At 44.5% G+C, this 21,834-nt stretch overlaps 1 protein-coding gene across 1 annotated transcript in view; it reads right to left on the bottom strand.

Annotated features, from left to right (window-relative positions):
- Positions 1-21,834, bottom strand: part of LOC147666472 (complement C4-like) — a 188,568-nt gene that overhangs the window by 149,767 nt on the left and 16,967 nt on the right. Inside the window, exon 2 of the mRNA XM_086949063.1 lies at positions 2,773-2,935. Within this exon, the coding sequence (XP_086805189.1) occupies positions 2,773-2,935 (163 nt within the window). The remainder of the gene's footprint in view (positions 1-2,772; positions 2,936-21,834) is intronic.

The following is a 21,834-nucleotide window of genomic DNA, read 5'->3' as shown; positions in this document are numbered from 1 at the left end:
GGATGGTGGGCAACGAAATGCTGGGACCACGAAGCATCAAACTCCAAATTCGATTTAGTCTCAAAGAAGGGTGGATGGAAATGGGAGGTTTCTTTTTGGTATTGGGCCCTTCTAGAGGCCAGGGGAGTGACTGAATCCGAACTCCAAAAATTATGGGGCAATGTCATTAGTCTCAACTCTAATGAAACCAAGGGCATCTGAGGGGACTCCTTTACTATGTTGTAGGCAGTTGTTAAACCTGCAGCACTTAAAAGAAATCACCTATACACTACACATAGGGTATACTTAACACCTGGTAAACTAGTTAAGGTGACGGGCCTAGAATATCATTGCCCTAGGTGTAAGCACCCGGCTGCGGACGACTTCCATATGTTCGTGGATTGCCCGAAGATCTCTAATAATGGATTGAGATACAGGAATTTTTGGAGGATGTGTTACATCAACAAGTGGAGGTTACACCAGGGACTATTTTTCTCGGTCTTACAACAGATTACCACCTGAATGATTTAGCCTCTAAATTTATTTTTTATGTTATTATCCTGGCAAGGTTTGAGATATGCAGGGCCTGGAAAGATGTAAATGCCCCAACTTTTACAGAATGTCTGAAACATATAATTTTTACGAGTGAATCAGATATGGCCTGTGACAGTACGAGCTATAATAAGATCTGGGCGGCCCTAGTGGCATGGCGAAATAGATAACTGTGGTCCTATGACTTTGCCCGGGCACTGTTGGTTCTTAGTCTCCAAAGTAACACTGGGTTCCGTTGGAACTGTGAACTGGAGAGGACTAGGAAAATAGTATCGGCTTGAGGGATCTCCATCTTCCACTCTCTTTACGGGCCTCGGAGCCGGGGCTGGAATAGGTTGGCCGTTTGAGAGAGGTGATGTCTTGTTTCCCATCAAGAATGCCCATCACGGTGTATGAGGACAAAAAAAGAAAAAAAAAATAGCGGTAACAAACACCGACTCTAGTTGTAGTCAATCGACCAGCATCTGCACATTAAGGAAGGAATGGGGGACCAGGTGCGGCAATCAAACCAACTTCCACTCCCTCCCACGCACATAGACCATAGATTCTCAACATGCACTATATGGTCAATGAGAGAAAATTTGCCTAAATGAGAACGAGAGAATTTTGCCTTTTGTAACAAAGAATTGCCATTTTTAAGTTACTTAAAATTTCTTCTTGCGCAATAGCACAACAGCATCTATGATACAGCACTTTGACGTTTTTTATGTTTGTATTGTCTGTCTCTTCACGCCCCCCCACCCCTATTTCTCTATATTCGCAGGTACTATAAGGCCTTTTCCAATTCTAGAAGAATTAATTCTAAGAATCTAACCTAAAACGTAAGGTTACCTTACCCTCCCCCTTTTTTACTAGAGACACTAGGTCCAGAAGAAAGCCGACTTGACCATTTGAGGGCAACTTGCGGCTGAAACATGTCGACCTTTTTATAGACATAACACAGTGCCGAAGCCTCCTAATCGAGCTTCCTACCCATGCCCATTTTTTTTAACCAGGCATTCTTTCCAGCACCAATTATAATGTATCAGCACTGGTTAATAGAAGCCTTTTTTAACTGCACCCCCCTCATTTTTGATCACTAAATCACTACTGTACTAACCAGTGGTTTACCTCCGGGTGGAGGAAGCATACAATCAAACCCAATGATGATGCTGTCACATCGCTAACAACAAGGCGGAGAATCAAGCCTTGGCACCGGAACCGAATAAGAGAATAAAACCCTGGTTACCCAGGACAAGTGATCCCTTCCCCCATTGATTTTTTGATATTGCGACTAAGGAAGCTGAAAGGATCACAGACTTTTCCTTCTCCCCCCCTTCTCATAGAAAGCGTGCCACCTATATAGACATTGCACAACTAATATCCAACACAGACGTCGCCTACAATTGCAATGCAACAGGCGCACAGAGGTACTGCTCAAGATTTTCCAGATTCAGTCTGACACTTGGGGGATATGCTAAGGTAAGAAATCTGCGGCTAGAAGTCTCTATCAGATAGTTTTTTGGGTAGAGCACTCTCTCCTTTCTCCACTCTTCCTATGTTACTAAGGCGCCAAGACGCCTATGGGTAATCGTGCGCTTAATAAATGGCAAAAATAAATAAATAAATAAATAAATGCTCTAATGGAATACCTAAAGCGACCCATGAAGCCTCTTTCCCAGAGCCAACAACAAACCGGCCTAATACTGCATGTTCTGCACTAACCACAAAGGGATCTGACAAAATAATTTTGACGTATGAAAACCTAATCTTGATCACTTTCAGTATTTACTGCAATTTTCTTATGCAACAAACTACACACTTAACTTACCACCTCTAGATCTAAAACATCACTCTCATCAACAAAGGCAGACACTTTATAGCACTCCATGCAATCACGAAGGCAAATCTTCCATGGCGCTCATATGCTTATCACAGACAGATGAAACACAACACTCAAAGACAAACAGACATATCTGACATTGCACTCCAAATGTTTACCACAGACTTGCCCAGCACGCCATGTACTTAGATGACTTATTCAGCAGTTCATATTCCCGCCAGAGACAGATGTTACAGAGCACTCTATACACTGATGAAAGACATATTATATAGCATTCCAAATAATTACTGCAGATATATGTTACACAGTACTCCATACACTTACCACAAATCTGTTATACAGTCCTCGGCTTAATTACTTTAGATGGATGTTACACAGCACTTGCCACAGACATACTATACAGCACTCTTTCCACTTACTGCAGATACACCTTATACACCACCTCCTTGTTCTTTCCTTCAACTGGCACAGCCTGGCGCCTGCGTCTGCTGCGGAGGTCCTGCCAGTGGATCCTGGCAGAGGGCTCTTCCTTGACTTCATCATCTTCTGTGTAGTCGTAGTCTTTATCATTCTCAGAGACAACTGGAGAGCACAAACAAACACAGCACAAAGTCTTATGCTTGGCGGGAGAACCTGTCCTTCACCACAAAACATGCAGCAGAAATTGAGCCATTGCCTTCACCTTTGCAGAAAGTAATGAACCATGTGATGGCTGGCTCAAGGGGAAAAAACTCCACCTCATGACCCTTGGAAGCCCCTGAGACCTGAAGCCATGAGACTCTCTCAGGCACTGTCCAATTGTAGTCTTGAGTTTTCAAAATAGTGCCATTGCCAACTCTATGTAGCCTAGATTAATAGTAGAGCTGCAATAGTAAATTAGGATTATGAAGTGAAAACAGGAATAACTTCTTCAGTATCTTATAGCCACATTGAAGGGAAAAGACAGAGTGTGAGGAAATTGGGGTGTATTATATGGTGGGGTTGTGCAACCTCACTGTGTGATAAATTGACCAACCCTGTCTTGGGTCGAGTCAGGCTAATTTGTTCAACCTTAACTCAGCAACTGAGGCTGTGAGCAGTCAGGCGTAAACAGAGGAACTAGTGTAAAGCATTTTAGCTGCAACAAAACATTTTTATTAGAAATCAACGCTATACTAAAAAAATCAGACACCAGTTTATAAAACTAGACTGTATTTCTTTGAATTTATAGACACCAAAACGAAATAGATCTACCATAGAGTTCTGGAGATACAAATACTTTAAGAAGCAATAAATCATAGCTTTTTCAAGAAACTTCATAGCAATGTGGAATGCAGTTATTTAGAGTTACTTTGAGTGACCGTCTCCGGCAGGGAGCTGATCAGCGGGATCAATTAGGTCCAACAGGACAGTTACCTCAAAAGCAGAGCAGTCTTCAGTGCAGTTCCAGAATCAATAGAAAGTTTCCATAAAATGTAATGAAATGGTCCTGATGCAAGGGATGCATGAGGCCACGCCCACTGCCAACTACTATTTAAGCGCCGCTGACTACAAGCGGTACTTAAAGAAATCGTGTCTCCTGAGGCGGAAGCCGGGAGCTAGTCTAGCGCAATTTTTAAAACTTTTGAGTGTCACTATATCATCTTGTTTATCTTAGAGCGCAGCGGATCGTAACGCTGCAGCGGGGACAAAAGCAAACAAAGATATTCCCCGCCATTACCGGCGCGAAGCACGGCCATGCCCCCTTTGCTGAGGCCACGCCCTCTCTAGGCGTCGTCCTGAACCCATTAATATGTGCCATTTCCGAATGCGCAGCGGACGAGCGCAGCGGGCGCGCCTAAGGCAAGCCTGTCTGTGCCCGTCCGTGCCGTGGCCGGGACTAGGACTAGCTATGCCGTCCAACTCTTGTCCACCACAGCACAAATACCCACTCTTACCAGGGAATAGATCCTTTCCTTAAACTGCAAGTCCGAACACTGCCACAAACTGATTGACGTTAAAAACTGGCTAGGGTCAATATGCTGCTGTAAGTGTAGAACCCATCTTACCCCAGAGCAGTGGCCACCCAATAGGGGACAAGACATCCTCCTTCGAGGAGGACTGATCAATGCTAGATCTATGTGCAAAAACGGGGCGCACATTCACGATCTAATTACGGAGACCGAACTCGACATGCTCTTCGTGACAGAAACATGGCTTAAAGCCTGGTGTAACCCGGTAATAGCCCTAACAGTTCCTCAAGGCTATCTTATTCAGAGGATTGATAGACAGGAACAGAGAGGGGGTGGTCTAGCCATCATCTACCAGGACTCTATTAAATGCACCATGTTCGAACTGTCGGACATTAAGGGGGCAGAAAGCATGGGCTTCTGCATCCAGATAAATGAGGAGACTACCTTTGCAGGAGCCTTAATTTATCGTCCACCAGGACCACACAATGGTTTTCTGGAATGCTTTGAGGAAGCACTCACTCTCAAATTCGCCAATTTCACTGTACTAGGCGACTTAAACTTCCACCTTGATAAAGCTGAGGACCCCAACGCAATATGGCTAAGAGACTTAACTAATGTCCTGGGACTCACAATACTGACTAAAGAACCCACACATAAGCGGGGCATATTTTAGACTGTATTTGCACAAATACCAAAACCATGTCAGTTGATTCCCCCCGTATTCAGACCTGGACTGACCCTTGGCTGGTCCCCTTCAAATTGACGGTAGATAAGAAAGGGATCATAACGAACCATTTGAAAATCGAAGTCCAGACAAAGAAAGACTGGAAAAAGATCAGGGACACTCCCAACCTGTACCTTATCGCTGAGGACATTAAACCCCTTTTGACTGGAAATACCGCAACAGATTACAATAACTTCTGTAAATGGGTCACATAATTCTGTGGGCCAGCAGATTCAAGCAAAGCGAGTAAAAAACGGAATAAAAGGTCCGCTCCTTGGTTCTCCCTCCCCTTAAAGGAAAAACAAAAAGAGGTTAGAACCCTGGAAAAGAAATGGAGAAGAAGATCTCAACATCTATAAAACATCTAGGAGACAGTACCATACAATGATTAGAACTGCTAAAAAAGACTACTTTCTGGAAGCTATAAATTCCTCTACCAACAAACAGAAAGAAATCTTTAAAATAGTTGATGACTTTATGAATCCTAAGATTCTTAGACAAGAGATCCCTCCTTCGCTTTCACTATGTAACTCAATAGCGAACTACTTTGAACAGAAAATAACCAATCTTACCAAAGACTTTCCTGACCCACCAGAGCCCACCCTCGCTGAAACCATAAGACCCAACAATGATAAAATTCAGCTACATGAATTTACTCCAGTTAGTCTGGAAGAAACCCGTCAGGCTATCCTTTCCAGCAAATCCGGTTCCCCATTCAATCCCTGTCCTCCTCTGCTGCTACATGCTCTTGTGGACACCGTAAACCCGAGTATAAATGCCATAATTAATTCATCCCTGGCCACTGCCGCCATTCCATCTGAATGGAAACTAGCCGCCGTCAAACCTCTGCAAAAGAAACCCCTAGCAGACCCCACTACGCTTTCAAATCTCCGCCCCATCTCGCTGCTTCCAATTCTTCTCAAACTTACGGAAGCAGCAGTGAACAAACAATTGACGAGGTATTTGTAGGAAAACAACATCCTACATCGCAACCAAGCGGGCTTCAGAGCCAAACACTCCACAGAGTCAGCACTATTACACACAGTGGGGACACTGAAGACCGCTATGGACCAAGGAAAAGAGGCAGTTCTGGTTCTGCTCGATCTATCGGCGGCCTTTGATACGGTTTCACACCCCGTATTAATTGGCCGCCTAGCAGAATCAGGAATAGCAGGAGTTGCTCTTGAATGGCTGAAAAACTTTCTCAGCCACAGGAAGCAAGTCACAATACTAGGCAACCACTGCTCAGAGGAAAAAGATTTGAAAACAGGGGTACCACAGGGCTCCAGTTTGAGCCCACTACTCTTTAATCTTTATATGACCCTTCTGATAGAACTCATCACATCTTTCCACATCAGCACTATATCTTATGCTGATGATACTCAGCTCATCCTCGTATTGGACAACAACACAACAAAGGCAGAAGAAAATTTGAGAGATTGTCTTACCTCCACATTCGACTGGATGAGAAAACACCATCTCAAATGCAAGTCAGGCAAGACTGAAATCCTTCCATTTGGACAACAAAACCTTTTCTCCCCCAAATCATGGTGGCCTCAAGATGCAGAAGTCCACCCAAACACCATTACAACAGCCCACAACCTTGGGATTAAGTTTGATGAGGCTTTGTCATTCAGACAACAAGCAGGTACTGTGGCAGGATCCTGCTTTAGTATAGTCAAGGGCCTCAGAAGGTTCTTTGACCTTCTCCCTCTAACAGCAAGAAGACGGTAGCGGTGGCCCTCATCACTTCCCGTCTGGACTACTGCAACAGTCTATATGCAGGCTCCAGGAAAGCAGTACTGCATAGACTGCAGATGGTCCAGAACGCCACCGCACGCCTAGTGCTGAGATGGCCCAGGAAGTCATCCGCATCAGCAGCACTTAAGATCTTGCACTGGCTGCCCATCCACAAGAGGGTGTTGTTTAAAATCCTAGTAATCACCTTCAGGGCCTACCATCAGCTGGGCCCCACCTACCTGTCAAAAAGGTTTGGAAGATACGCGCCCTCTCGCTCACTTAGATCCTCCAACCTGAACCTACTGGTGACCCCCAAATTCAGACTAGCTACGAAAGGAGGAAAATCCCTTGGAGTACTAGGTGCCAGAGCCTGGAATAAACTCCCACTCCAACTGTGTCAGATTCCATCAGAGAACCTCTTTCGGAAGGCTCTTAAAACATGGATTTTTAAACTCTCAGACACAGCCTGTTTAGCCCTAGTCTAAACCCTACCCCCAGAGACACCAGACACCCTCCCACTGAGACCCCACTGGTTCACTGGGCTAACACCTCTTGGACACGAGTGGTCAGCGCCAAGATGCTCAGTGGAGTGGAAGTCGCGCTTTATAAAAATAAAATTACATTACATTACATGCAGTACGATGGAGATGCTCAATGATGCTTTAGGCGATACTCTGGTTGACTGGGTTTTTCTGAGCCACCCCACAAACACAGTGGGGCGTCTTTGGCCACAGGAGTCGACGTCCCACGTAGTCCAGAGGAAGTCCAGCACTGACACACTTGCCACTCTTCTGCTGGCCTCTGGCTACAACGGTTTCAGTAGTTTCCTTTTTTTCATGATAGCTTGCCCTCTGGGTGGCCAAACTGCAATCCAATGTCTCTTCCAGGTCCAGCAGACACGGGCGCACCTTTTAAACATCAGACCTCGGTCCCCCTAGGAGCGACGATCCAGTGATCAGAAATACCAACTTGCCCTGGAAGGCTTCCTCAGCTTTTGTGGCCCTATGCTGTAGAGAAAGTGTCTCATGGAGATCACATCTTCTAGCTGGGGCTGGGGGATCACTTTTCCACAAACCAGGCACCACAGGCACAGTCCTTTCTTCACTAGCCCAAGGAGCAGGAGGTGAAGTTCAATCTTCTGTGCAGCCTCTCTTTGTTGGTTCCAAGGTCAGAAGGGCAGTTCTTCTTCGGTCCTCTTCTTCAGTTCAGACATGATCTGATTATTATTTGCAAAGCTGATAGGTCAAACTTTCAGTAATGTGAGTCCTATTGCATTCTAAATGCATGTTAAAACTTGATCTTAAATCTGGATCACATGACGTTCTTCAACAGTAGGCCAGTGGCCTGTAGAAAAAGGCCTAAAGGTTCCCCCAGCAGATAACGGCATGGATGGATGCTGCATTTGTGCTCAGAGGGTGGAAGGAGAGATAACAAAATTATTTTATTGCAATGGACTGTCGTTTTATTTATTTCATATTTTAGTGTGACCAGTCTGTGGCGTTGAATAGCTACCCTATCAATAGTTTCAAACTAGCAGCAATGACTTGGGAGTGGGTGAGGGTGTTTGAGGGAGGAGCCAGAGCTGGCCAACCAAAAAAAACAATGGTGGTGTCCGATGGGAGTGAACCAAGCACCGAAAGACCAGACAGATGCACAATATTAACCAACCAGAGAAAAGGAATTTTAAAAAGCAGGCCAACTAATCAACCAAAAAGGAGAGGGCATGTCCAAAGTCCACTAGTCCCCTAGTATATAGCACATATACTGAGGAGGCTGGGCTGGGCCAGGTCCCTTGGTCGTTAAACAAAGGACCAGTTTGGACTTGAATAAAACGACTGAACCCTCTGGTAACATTCATCTAAACTGTCCGTATGTTGTTTAAGGGCCGATTTGCCCACATTGTCCTACACTGACTTGCCTAAAAACCGCAATTGGGGATGGTTCTTTTCTGCCCATTTCTCCTCTCCTTCACCACTGCGCTTCTTTTAGTCTCTGCTGGTTATCGTGGACTCTCAGCAACCCTGCCCATATTACGCTGGGGGTCGAGTAATTCTGAGTGAGTGGGTGTGGCGGGGAGCCCTGGGTCCCCCTTGGGATTTATTTGTGTTTCATCCATGCCTTATTTCTGGTCTTAATCACGTTCTTTGCTTTATTCCGTAATTTGCATAACTGTTCCCCCATTGTTATCTGTGTCTCGCGGTACTTTGTATTAATCACCTATTGCAGTTAACCTTTGATTGCCGCTATGGGAAAGAGGAAGCAAATGAGCCCCAAAACAGCAAGGGGCAATGGGGTCACCACAAATTCCCAGCAAACCCTATTGAACTACCTAACTGGGGCGGTGGGTGTTCTGGATAAGCAGATTCTCTTGGTTGAAGAGTCAATTGAAGGAACAACCTCAAGATTAAGCCAGGACTCTACCGCCCAACTTGAAAGGGTTGAATTAGATCAAGGGAATCTATCTGCTCAACAGCACAACCAATGTATTCAGGCGTGCCCTGACAAGATTATTTCTCGTGTAAATGACTCTCCATCCCAACCCCCCCAAAAACGCCTAAAAAACCCTAGTGTAACTGATGGTAATATCATCGAGACTGGTAGAATTACAACTCAAGCTACTGTACTTCCTCGGCCAGACCCGAAAAAAAGCAGTTAAACCGCCACTAACAGGGAAAAAACGTCTGGGGCAGAGAAAATCTCAACCACCTACAAAGTTCCCAATTAGTACTAATGCCAACTTGCAAACGGATATGACGAGTCTGGTGTCACTTGTTGAACGATTGGACCTTTACGTAAGAGTTAAGTTAGATCAACTAACATCTAGAATGATCAATATTGAGGAACTCCTCACGGAAAAGCTAACCAAATCACCAATGCCCATAGATAATTCAAAGCGTAACCCCAATTCCATGATTCCCAAGGGTAGTACTACTGGGACCTTACATCCCCCCTCAAGGAAGAAACCACCTACCCATGAGGTCTTTGTAACATCTAATAGCAGTTCTCCCAATAGAATGAGCACAGGATTAACTTCTGACAAACGGCATTACCATCACCCAGACACCCAAGGTAACGCCCCTGACAGAAGGCCATTGGGTACCCAGGTTAGTCCCCCTCAACCACTTACAACCGCCCCTGGTCAAGTGCAACTACACTCACAACGTACTTACCCATTGGGAAAAATAAATGTAGCAGACCATCACTTAGATTTGCCGCCAGAAGCTACTCCCTACGTCATAGTATTGGCCAATGCACCACATCCAACCACCCCCGATGAAGAATCCTCCAACCACCCCCGATGAAGAATCCTGGGCAGCATTAAAAAATAAATCACTGCACTGGCTGAGTACTAGGGTAGGCTTGAATAACCACCTATTCCAGGAATTCAAGATGGTTAGGAGAGTTAAGTGGGTGGGATCAAGGGAGAAAATAATCAGGGGTGATTGCATAGTAATGACTTTTGCTTCCCCTCTTTTAGTTAAAGAGATGTTGAAACTAGGTGCAAATCACACCCTAGACCTGCAAGGGATCCATATTCTACCGCTAGGTTACTTCTACCCCCGGTAAGGAATAATCTGCCACTCCTATTTGGAGAAATCAATTTGGTGCCCATCACCAGTCCCAAATGCATTTCACCCAGAATAGATTTAATCTATTATCAGGGCTGGACGATAACGAATGACTAAAAGTAACAGACATACAGATAGGGAGCTCGCTCTATTCTTCTCCCAGTAAGATTATCACCCAACAAGAAACGCTAATTCCAGATAATTCCATAGGCAACTCCAACCTACTCTTGGATTCACAACTCTTGATGTCAGATAGATCCACAGATGTTGGTGGGTCTTCCCCAAGTTTGGTAGAGAAGCCTATATCCTTACCTGATCACAACCCTTTTTTAGCATTTAATGTACTTCCTGATCATCCAAATCCAGGAGCCCCAAAAGATCCCAATCTCAACCTTACAATGATATTCTGGAATGTAGTAGGGCTGCGTTCAAAAATGGACTTACATTCCTGGGTAAAACTGATAAGGAAACATAACGTTGTCTGTCTCCAAGAGACCTGGTTAACCTCGCCAATTCATCTCCAGGGGTATAAGTCATATAACTCATTCGCTCAACCCTCTATTTCGGGCAGGGCCAAAGGAGGCCTATTAATATATATCTCTAATGAGATTTCAGTTAATGATATAGTTGAGATGAAGCAGGATGCCAACTATCAAATCCAGAAAGTAGTGGCGAATAAAACGTCCGCTTATTTTATAGTCAATTTTTATAATAATCTTCCTTTCCAGGATCTAATCCACGTAATGGAAAAGCCGAATAAATTAATGAATACATCATTTAACTTGATTTGGGGTGGTGATTTCAACCTAACACTCTGTAAAGATAACAACACCATAAAATGTGGAATTCAGGTTGAATGCGGGAGCAACCTAACTCATTTCTCCCATACCAACAATGGGAATCGTTTAAACGAGATCCTGTTTTGATGGGTTTTGCCAATGAACTTGTAGACCCCGCTGTTGAATTTTCTCCCACTTTTTTTTTTTTTTAATATTTTTAACATAAAATTTTATTGAAAAGAAAACAGAGTCAGTAAATCAGTCACATATAAAATGACACAATAGAAGCAAGATACAAAACGAATATCAGCGCACAATTCGAGATAAGGGTCCATCTCTGTCCATGGCTAATTTCAACGTTGGAGAGTCACATAATTCTCCACGGTATTTATTCCAGTGTCCCCACTTCTTATCCCACTTTGCAGGGCAGCCTCTAATTTTATATACTGTTTTTTCGGCGAGAATACAGCGGTCCATCTCCGCCATCCAACCAACCACCAGTGGCCTTTCAACAGAGCCCCATTTCATGGCTATTAAACGTTTGGTCAGCAGGAAACCCAGCGCCGCCCACTGTAATTCAAGTTCGTTCAGGTCTGTGGCCCCCCATATATTAAGGACACATTCCTTCGGTGACAGCGGAACTGGCTTTCCCAGGGAGTTTCTCATTTTTCGAACAGTCCCCCCCCAGAATTGTTGTATTACCGGACAGTCCCACAAGACATGATAGAAGGTGCCAGACAAGCCGCAGCCCCTTAAACACAGTTCGTCAGGACGGCTGCCGATTCTAGCCAATAATGTAGCAGACATGTAGGCCATATGTAATACCTTCAATTGAATCAATCAGAACCTATGGTTGATTGCTGTCTCTCTAGGGGGCATTAGGCCGTCCACCAGTCCTCTTCTTCCAGGGGACCTAAGTCTGCCTGCCATTTGTCTCGCAGGGACTGAAAAGTATCAGGGAGATTGTTACACAGTTGGTCTTTGAGGGGAGAGGTCCTGAAAGCAGTCTGTCCTCCAAGGCGGAGGTCTCAGGAATGGAGGAGAGTTCGGGGATAGCAGTGAGGATAGCATGCCTGATTTGGAGGTAGCGGAACAGTTTTGTTCGGGCAAGGGAGTGCTTGGTTCGTAAATCCTCAAATGTCAGTAGTTTGCCTTTGTGTATTAGGTCTCCCACCATCGATATTCCTATCGTGTCCCACCGGTCGAACCCCAAGTGAAAGCAAAGGGAGCCTAACTGTTGCGATGACCACAATGGCGTCGCTTTGGTGATTTTGTCCGACCCGCCCAGACACCTGTTGGCCCTATGCCAGATTGTGACTGTTTGTGCCATTGGTCCCACGTACCCGTTCCTGACTGGTTTACTGTAGAGGGCCCCTAGGTAACCCTCACGCCCCGTCTGGCATCTGTCTAGGTGGAAGGTTGGATTCAGGGCTGACCCATGGAATTTTCTCCCATTTTTAATGGAAGGGGCTGTTCTACCTTAATTGATTTCATACTCATATCCCAAAACACGAAAGATCACTTGCGTAATTTCAATACAGGATATAATGCCAGTAGTGATCACTATCCAAATAGTATCACCCTGTCAGTGCCAAGTGCAATTAAAAAGTGTGGCCCACCCAGCTTACTGATCCAACAAGTACTGAGTCTGGAAAGGTTAAACGGGTACTTAATAAAGTGGGCAAAAATAGATCCGGTTGTAATAACAGCTAAAGTCGTGAGTCGGGCGCTCCCCCTACTGGAAGCATGCCCTAATTTAGAATCCCCACCTGAGCTGATATTGTCCAGTTTTAAGGACATTGCCAATATTATTAGAGAAGAGCTATTTCGAAAACAGAAAGCTAATAATATATCAAAAAAGGTTGGTTTAATCCGGAATGTACGGAGGCCTATTCCCGACTAAAAGCTGCATTACGCAAGACCATTAGAGAGCAAGATGAAATTAGAAAATTAAGAAAGGAGTACAACCTGGCCATAAAAAAGTGTAAGTTGGCTATAAAAAAGGGCCTATGGGATCAACTCCATCTGAGTTGCTGTAAGAATGATATTACTACCTTCTGGCGTGTAGTCAAAGCTCCCTTTTTAACAGATTTAAGTTCTACCCTTAAAATAGAAGTAGCAGTGGACGCAAGTGCCGGGGTCATCCATTTTTCAAAATGTTTTAGCACACCCATAGGTCTTAATCAAATTCACATAGAATTTGACGGGAGGGGTGTTTCCCATGATCATCCAATTTACCCGATCGATCTAGTATTTGATAATGACGAAGTGATCAATGACGGCCTCCAAAGGTGGGAAAGCTCCAGGCCCTGATGGGGTGCCGGTGGACATATTCACCTATAACCTGGATCTATGGTCCCCAATTCTTACTCGGGTTCTTGAAGCTGCAACCATGATAGGTTTAGTCAAATCTTGGTCCACCTCTATATTGCTTCCCATCCTCAAAGAGGGAGACCGAAACAACCCAGCTTGCTATAGGCCCATTTCCCTCCTGGATTCCGTTGGTAAAGTGGCAGGCCGACTAGTTCTCTAATGATTACAGGACTGGGCCACTGAAAATCACATAATATCTGACTTGCAATACGGGTTCCGCGAGGGTCTGGGAACCGTAGAGCAGGCATCAAATCTCTCCCTGTTAATGGGAGAATACGTTGGCACAAAGAGTGGTCATTTACATCTGGCCTATGAAGACTTATCTGCAGCGTTTAACTGTGTTTCCCATTCAAAGCTGTGGTCAATCCTCCTGAAAATGGGTGTAGACCCCCCGTTGGTTGCCTTTATACAAGAACTCTACTCTGAGGCTTCAGCCAGAGTTAGATACGGCCATGGAGGGGAACTTATCGACTCATTTCCCTTGGTAAAGGGGGTTAAACAGGGTTGTGTCCTGGCTCCCTTCCTTTTTAACCTTTATACTAACGGTTTAGAATCTGCAATGTTGGAAGGGAGTCTGGACCTGCCCGTAATTGATTGCCGCCCAATTCCTGCATTACTATGCGCGGACGACGCAGTGATTATGGCCAGAACACCACTTCAATTACAGTATCTCCTTGATAGATATTGCCAATTTATGGCAAGCCAGGACCTTATGGTTAATATCAAGAAAACCTTTGTTATGCATACAGGCAACAGTGCAAAAAAGACAAAAGCTATTTTTTATTGATAATAGTAAATTGGAATGTACCAACTCCTACCCATATCTGGGAATCTTAATTGACAATAAGTCTTGTTGGCAACAAGCTATCTCGGCAAGAAAGCTATTATTTCTTAGAGCCACCACTGCCCTGGTAGCATTCGCCCAAAAGCTAGGGAAGCGTCCTCCCCAAGAAATTATTAAAATATAAGGGGCGAAATGCCTCAGCGTAGCTACATACGGCGCTGGGGTCTGGGGTCATGTTCCTGTAGATCCCCTACAGAAGGTAGAGAACGGTTTTATAAAGATACTTGCTGGCAGTCCCACAGAGTTCACCGACCTTTGGTTGCCACATTGAATTAGGCTTGAATTATATAACAGATATTATTAGCATCCAGCCAATTCTCCTATGGCACCGTGTTTGGCAAACAGAACACTGCAAATTGACACGTTCCCTGATTACTGACTGTCTTGGGTTGGATAAATGGATCAATATTCCTTGGTTGGTCTACGTGTGCAATTTTCCGATAGACTTAAATTTAGCACCTTATTTTTCCCATCCATCTACTATTGTGGAAATATCAAGAAAAAACTTAAAAGCTCTATGTCTATCCCACCTGAGAGAGTTACGACTAACCCAAGAAATCAGTAAAATCTCCAATCGCCAGATCTTAGCCATTTAGTTCACCGCTGGGGTGCAACCGTACCTACAGTACAATCTGAATAGCTACAAGAAATACCTATTGACCCGGTTCCGTTTTAACATTTACCATCGCTTGATTACTTTCCTGAAGCAGAGTGATTGGTCCAATAATCTCCCACTCTGTCCCTGCAATGAAACATCAGAACAATCTTCATTGCATATAGTATTTTTCTGTAGATACTGTGAGTTTCCACGAAGGAGATGGATTATCCCTATATTGAAACTCTTGGGCTTGAGATGCTGTTGTCCCGCATTCCTTGCACTACACTTCTTAGACACTGAGCTCTGTGCTAAATCAATTGCTTGTTTTTTGAAGGCCTGTATCAAATATCGCCATAGCTATGATTAATTCCTGATGCACTAGTAGTTTGTAATAATACAAACTATGAAATTCCAGAACTGTATAAATGTTTGTATGTATAATTAATTCCACCCTCTTTATATCTACGTCTTTTAAAAAAAACAAAATTAAAAAAATGGTTTTATATTATGAAATGTATTTTAAGTGCTTTTATGGTTTCCTAAAAAGTATGGAACCCGAATAAAGATTATATTATATTGTATTGATATGCAATGTATTCTGTACATGAATTGGTTGACCTTTTTATGATTGCTGGCTTCACCTGTGTACCATGATTATAAAAATGTTTGTTTTTCGCTATTGTTAAATGGGCCATACCTCTGGCTATAATTACTGTAATACTAGGCCCTTCAAGGCCGTTACTCCTAACCTCACAGATGCACGACCTTTGCCAATTCATTCGCCATCGTCGAGTCACTCCCCGGCTCCGGGTATCAACCGGTGAACGTTAGTGAGCAAATACACCTGCTGAAGTGATCAGTTTGTTGACAGAAGGTCACAGGTTTGATTCTCAGCAGATTAACAACCTGTCTCTGTCGTACGTACAATGTCGAAAAAGATAGCACCACTGAGTTGGTGAACAGAAAAAGCAGACCTTTACAGCGCAGAGAAACGTAGGAATGGAAAGGGGCGACCACTCGGTCCCCCCGAACGTATGGTTGGGTGCCCCGATCCTCCCAGGAAACCATTTTGGGCGGGGGGGGGCGTGTCTCGGCTGGTATGCCCGAAGCGGCGTAGCCGGGGCGCGCCTTTTTCTGCCCAGGAGGGGTTGTCCTAGACACCTACACCGATGACCACGCCCAGTAGGAGTACCGGAGGAGGGTACACGCCCTCCCGCAGAAGAATAAATAGAGCGGGAATCCGAAGAAGCGTCCTCTTGTTCCTGTGCTCTGAAGGCTGCACCCACCCGTTGCTCGTGAGCCCTCGACGGAACAAGCAGCAATTTTGACCCACCCACCAGCCCCTTATGGCAATGTTTGTTTTGTAATAAAGTTTTGCTGGGTTAGGCCCTTTTTTCCTTTGTAGAAAAGTAAAGGAATGTTTAGGTTGAGGATGTGACTTCTGTCTGTAGGATACTGTTTTTTCTTTTTAGGAGTAAACAGTCTTGATACAATTAGGCATTCTGAATTTTTCCTTCCTTAGTAGGTGAACAACTGTCGTATTTATTTTTTTGGTCGGGCGGTAAGGTCATGATCGGTGAGCAGTAATTTCAAGGTCCCTAGAGGGGGGCGCCACCCAGAATGGATGGGAGCGCCCGGGGGGAGGCGGCCATTGGCCCCTCCCACGGGGAGGCGGCACCCACTAAGGATGGGTCGCCTAAGGGGAGACGGCCATAGGCCCCTCCCAGGGGAGGAGGCGGCTATATGCCCCTCCTACTAATTTCCCGGGGGCCGGATATCCGCGACGGCGGATAGAGAGTGTGGGGATGGGGGGGAGTCCACGCTGTCCTTCCTACAGATACCTCACACGGGAACTCGGACGACCTTTAAGATGGCGTCGAGTGGAAAGGGGGCCCCCACCACGACAAGGGAAGTTACAGTTGGCAATGAGGGTAGAGTCCTCTGCGCATGCGCCACTCACACCGTGAGGGCGAGAGTTTTGGTAGTAGGGATCTGACACCGGTTAAGACCTTGCCGTTGGCCCTTAATGCTAGGATGTACAATTTTAATTTAGAATGTATGCATTTGCAGGATGTTAGACTCGGCTAGGAAACCTTTGTATTAGAGATCTGTTAAGGTTAGCCAAAGAACATGTCTTCATCGAAATGTAATAAATGTAAAATTGTACATGATTATGAAACCTTCATTTAATGTTTTAAATTTTGTTTCATATTTTAATACATACGGCCGGGAGGGTGACTCCCTCCCGCCTTCCAAAAGTTCAAGCCTGCGTCCGGTGACGGGCATCCCGGCCATATAGAAAGTGCTATTTTTTATAAGAGTGACCAGTGTGAATGGTGCGGTTTCAAATAATGCCTCTCTGGACATTGCGTGTGGGCTGGTCATCAGTTCATAACTGACTTCCGGTTGTGCATTATGCACAAAGCACGCTGGGTTATATGCCAGCAGGTCACTATTTCTACCCATGAATCAGAGACCCTCCCTGTCTCATCTAACCCCATGAAATTACTTTATGATGCCACTGTATGATGAAAGATATTTTAGGCCCAGGGGGCCGGGACTTTGGAACCCCTCAGCCCATCAATTTGAACAGAAGCCCGTTACCATCAAATCAGGAAACTTCTAAAAACAACTTTACCTTAAGTGTAAAATCGTCATGGGAGTGACTGCAAAAAGGCCAAATGTAGACCCTTTTTAGGCAACTGCATGGATGACAACACTCGTGTTTTCAAACCTTTAATTTTCACCTTGTTAGGACGATCCAGGGCAGCGCGTAAGCTGCTCTGCCAACGTGTAAGACTCATTTTGTAACCTCCCATTGCGACACCACCGAGATTGCCAAATGACGCGATAATCCTTTATTATGGTGAAGCATATAAATAAATGCACACGGAAATAATAAACATGGAAAAACATCAGAAAAAGATACCACATTTAAATAAAATGACACAAGCTTCGATAAAGTAAAGTAAACGTTTAGTTTCCAAAGCAGTGGAGCAGCACTACGAGGTATCCAAAAGGGCATGAATGAAGAGGCCTGAAGGAGGGCTGCCCCATCCCCCTGGGGTGGGATTGCTTCCATATTGTATTAAGTTGTTCTGTTTTAATTTCTTGCACCATACGTATATCACTGTGCTGCCTCACAGATTGACCCCAGTAGGCCTAAATGTTGTTACCAGTGTCAGGCACAGGTGAAGTAGTTCCTGCACCTTGCTTGAGAATTTGCAGTGAGGCAGGTGGCCATGCTGAGATAGAGCTGGAACCGGTTGTTTGCCTGTTGGGCGCTATTAAAAAGCAGTAAGGCAGAAAGATGAAATAACATTTTTTGCATTTGCTATTGTTGTTGGCAAAGAGGAGAGTTGCGTTTACCTGGATGGGGTGGGGTGGGCCTAGTTTTTACGTTTGGGAGAGGGATGGGTGTGATTAGAGTGGCAGAGGAAGTACACCTCCATAAAATGTAGATATGATGATAAAGTGGAAGATGATCTGCAAGCACAAACCTAACCTTACACCCAGTTTTGCCAGTCACTGTCTTTGTTAGAACAGGTTCACAATTGCTTTATTAACCTTCCTGCTTTCTCAAATTTTCTTGAAAATGCACCATTTGCCCACTATTTTTTCAAAACTCGCTCGCTCGCACGCTCGCATTACCGTGCCACAAAATCATGAATGTTTAAAAAGTGTGTCACCGACATGAAAAGTTTGGAAAGCTGTGCCCTAGGGGTTCTTTCCTGATGTTATTATGCCCGACTTTACGTCAAACTAGACACCTTCAAGATATAAATATGCCTTCATTTACTCTAGCAAGGCACGGCGGTTCGGAGCAGTTCGACTATCTACTTGCCCGACGCAGCTCGCTACAGCAAGTGCCGAAGGAAGCCTACCTCCAGCTGACGCACTGATCGCGAGGCTGCATTTCTCTCGGCGAGAATCCAGCTCCAGTGTTTCCAAGCTCCCCTTGCGGGGTGTTGGGAAATAGAGTCCCGAGACTGAGATACCAGACCTCCATCATTCTAAACTAAGGTATGGAGCTGATTAGAACCTAGAGAAATCTCGGATAGATTCTTGGCAAAGAAAACTAAAACCTATGCTACACAATACTTACTTCTTCCCGCGTACTAGACTTAGGTTAGGTACATTGGGGTAGGCGTATTTTAGAAGCACCAGTTGACTATTTTTAGCCATTGTTATTTATGTATGTATTTATATATGGTTTAGAAACCATACAATGCTCTTACAGGATTATTTTATAATATTGTTCTCGCTGTACGCATTATGCTTTGCAATCTGCATTACGATTGTACCAGTTCACTTTTCTTGCATGAAAAAGAAGACTGTTCAATAAAACTTTTTATTGAAAACGCCCGTCTCTCTATTTCTCTGCACCTCTGTAGAAACGAAGCATGCACGAGTGACTGAGTGCAATACTTATCTATTGTTTCCACGACTCTAGAGATACATTTCTTATTCTTGGGAAACAAAGTTGTCATGTTTATGCAGTTATCAGAAACTAATCCCTTCTTGTGAATTCGAGAAAGTTTCTAGTGACCTCTGAGCTAACTGGCACTCACTATTAAGTTTTATATATTCAATAGAGACCTAGTCGACCTCAGTCCTACGTCTAATATATAGGATATATTATTGCAATGCGCAGAGCCTATTGGAAATATAGGAACTACACTACATGGCGCCCAACGTTTGGTAAGGCACTAATTTAATGCTAGGTACTAAAGTAACTCAGTCGTGCTTTTCTCAGAGACCAACTTTTTTCCTGTAAAATACTCCAATAAACGTCTGGAGTGGGTAAAAGGATAAAAAATCCGCCATAACTGAGTAGGATGAAAATCCTATGTATTTATTTTTTGATTTGTTCAACGTTGAAGGATACAGTGTTCCAAAATATTGTGCACCTTATCTTTGTTTCATTGAAACTTGCTCTGCAAACTTTCAGCTGACAAAATGACTGAAAACGAGGACGGCAATAATGCCGTACCAGGCCTTGACGTTACAGGTTTCCAACAAGACCAGGATGCTATAATCATTCCAGAAAATTTAAGGAAAGCCATCACTATAAAACTTATAACAAATGGCCTATCATCAAGAGGTGGTAGGGTAATTTTTGTGATAGAGGCACATGAATATCGTCAGACAGAGGTATTCTATTCATGGATTATCTACCCTGAAGCAAATCCAGTATCACATGTGTTTCACTTCTACAAAGAAGAGGAACATCCAACGGAATACATTCCTTTCGAGGATATTGAAATTCGGCTAACTTACCAAGAGCATGCGCTCTGGTTTAAAGGCGCCCTACAACATCAAAATCACATTACCAGGCTCAGTCCACTAGGTAGACCAGGAGCAACATGGCCGGTATTAACCAGCTATAGACCACATCCTGCCATGAAGAAATGACAGGTGCGGAACTATTAGTTCAAACAAAACAACTAATAAAAATACACAGACAATTGGTTCAATATGTCATGCGGACTCTAACAGTCCAACCGCCTATAACCTTTTCGATGCTGATGACGGAACCGCTCCGTCATCAGCCGCGGTAGTGCTGTGCTGATGACAGAGCGGTTCCGCCTTGGCCCGCTCGCCGCGCCTGCGCGGCGCGGATTTCGCGCCTGCGCTGGGCGTTCCATTGAGCGGGCGGGGCCATGATGGAACCGCTCCATCATGAGCACAGCTCAACCGAGGCTGGTGACAGAGCGGTTCGGTCACCAGCATGGGCGCGGCGCGTGGCCGCCCCGTCCCCTTTGCTCTGCGGCGGAATAGCCGCCGCAGTGAAGGTGATAAGGATTCCACAACACACCCCTTACCAGGGGAACACAAATAAAATGACACCACAGACTATACAATCAGTCATTGGTAAATTACCCGCATAAAGGGAACTAATTCCATTCTGGAAAGCTCAAAAAACTACTCAAACCGATGCAGTATTTCCTGATACTACCCCTCATGAGAAACACAGGATTTTAACAATCTGTTTACCAATGGGGATCGCACCAATCCCAGAGGACTACGACACTTGAGGTACAGTCTTTGCTGCAATCCACACCAAAACACATTGTGTTCCGACTATGGCGGTAATACCAGACGTCCTGAAAGAGATTCAAAATGAATACGGGGCAGAGCCTGCTTTAAATCTAGGTATGAAATTAATGAAAGATTTCAAACAGGTCTCAAGAATAATTTTAGCTAATATTAAAGGTGAAGCAGCATCTGTGGCAATCCGCCTAAAGCTATGAACATTTGATGTAACTGAGCAACCACAAGAACTTGCCAGAATATTTGAGAAATCCTATGACGAACTAGGGAGAAACAGTTTGGGTGGTAAACCAGTGAAACCGCAACTGACTGAAACTCCTGAAAAGGTCTTTATTAAAAAGACTCTCACTCTTCCTAAAAAGAAGTGGGAGAACACTAAACAAACTTCTAAAGAGAAGCGTTCTCAATCCCAAGGTAGGTCTCCTCAAAAGGAGCCCTCTGAAAGGAGGTATAACCTCAGGAATAGGGATCATTTGAGAAAACCTGATAGATATCAAGATACTGATACACGTTCCTCTCGTACCTTTCAGACTTCATCACAGAAATCCGAAAGAAGAGGACGGTCAGAACAAAAGGAAGAACGTGTGAAGTCCAAAGACGATCAGCACCTTCCAAAAAATAAGAAAACCCAATTCACGAAAAAGAAGATAGCAGGTCTAAAAATCAGACATGCAGAGGATCTTGAGGACACAACTCAAGAACGGGGAGAGGGCTCAGACAATGTTGGACAGCGCAGCAGAAGTAACCGTAGCTCGCAAGATCTTGAAGGATCATCTGGAGACAGTGGACCTGAATGACTACATCCAAGTTGAAACTGCTGATACCAGGGTTAGTGTCCCACATAAGTTATATGAAGTAAGACTCCGGAT

The sequence above is a fragment of the Lissotriton vulgaris genome, unplaced genomic scaffold, assembly GCF_964263255.1.
Source record: "Lissotriton vulgaris unplaced genomic scaffold, aLisVul1.2 SCAFFOLD_3169, whole genome shotgun sequence".
In the NCBI taxonomy this organism is placed as follows: Eukaryota; Metazoa; Chordata; class Amphibia; order Caudata; family Salamandridae; genus Lissotriton; species Lissotriton vulgaris.
The sequence above is the reverse complement of the archived record's forward strand: the minus strand, read 5'-3'. Positions and strand labels throughout refer to the sequence as shown.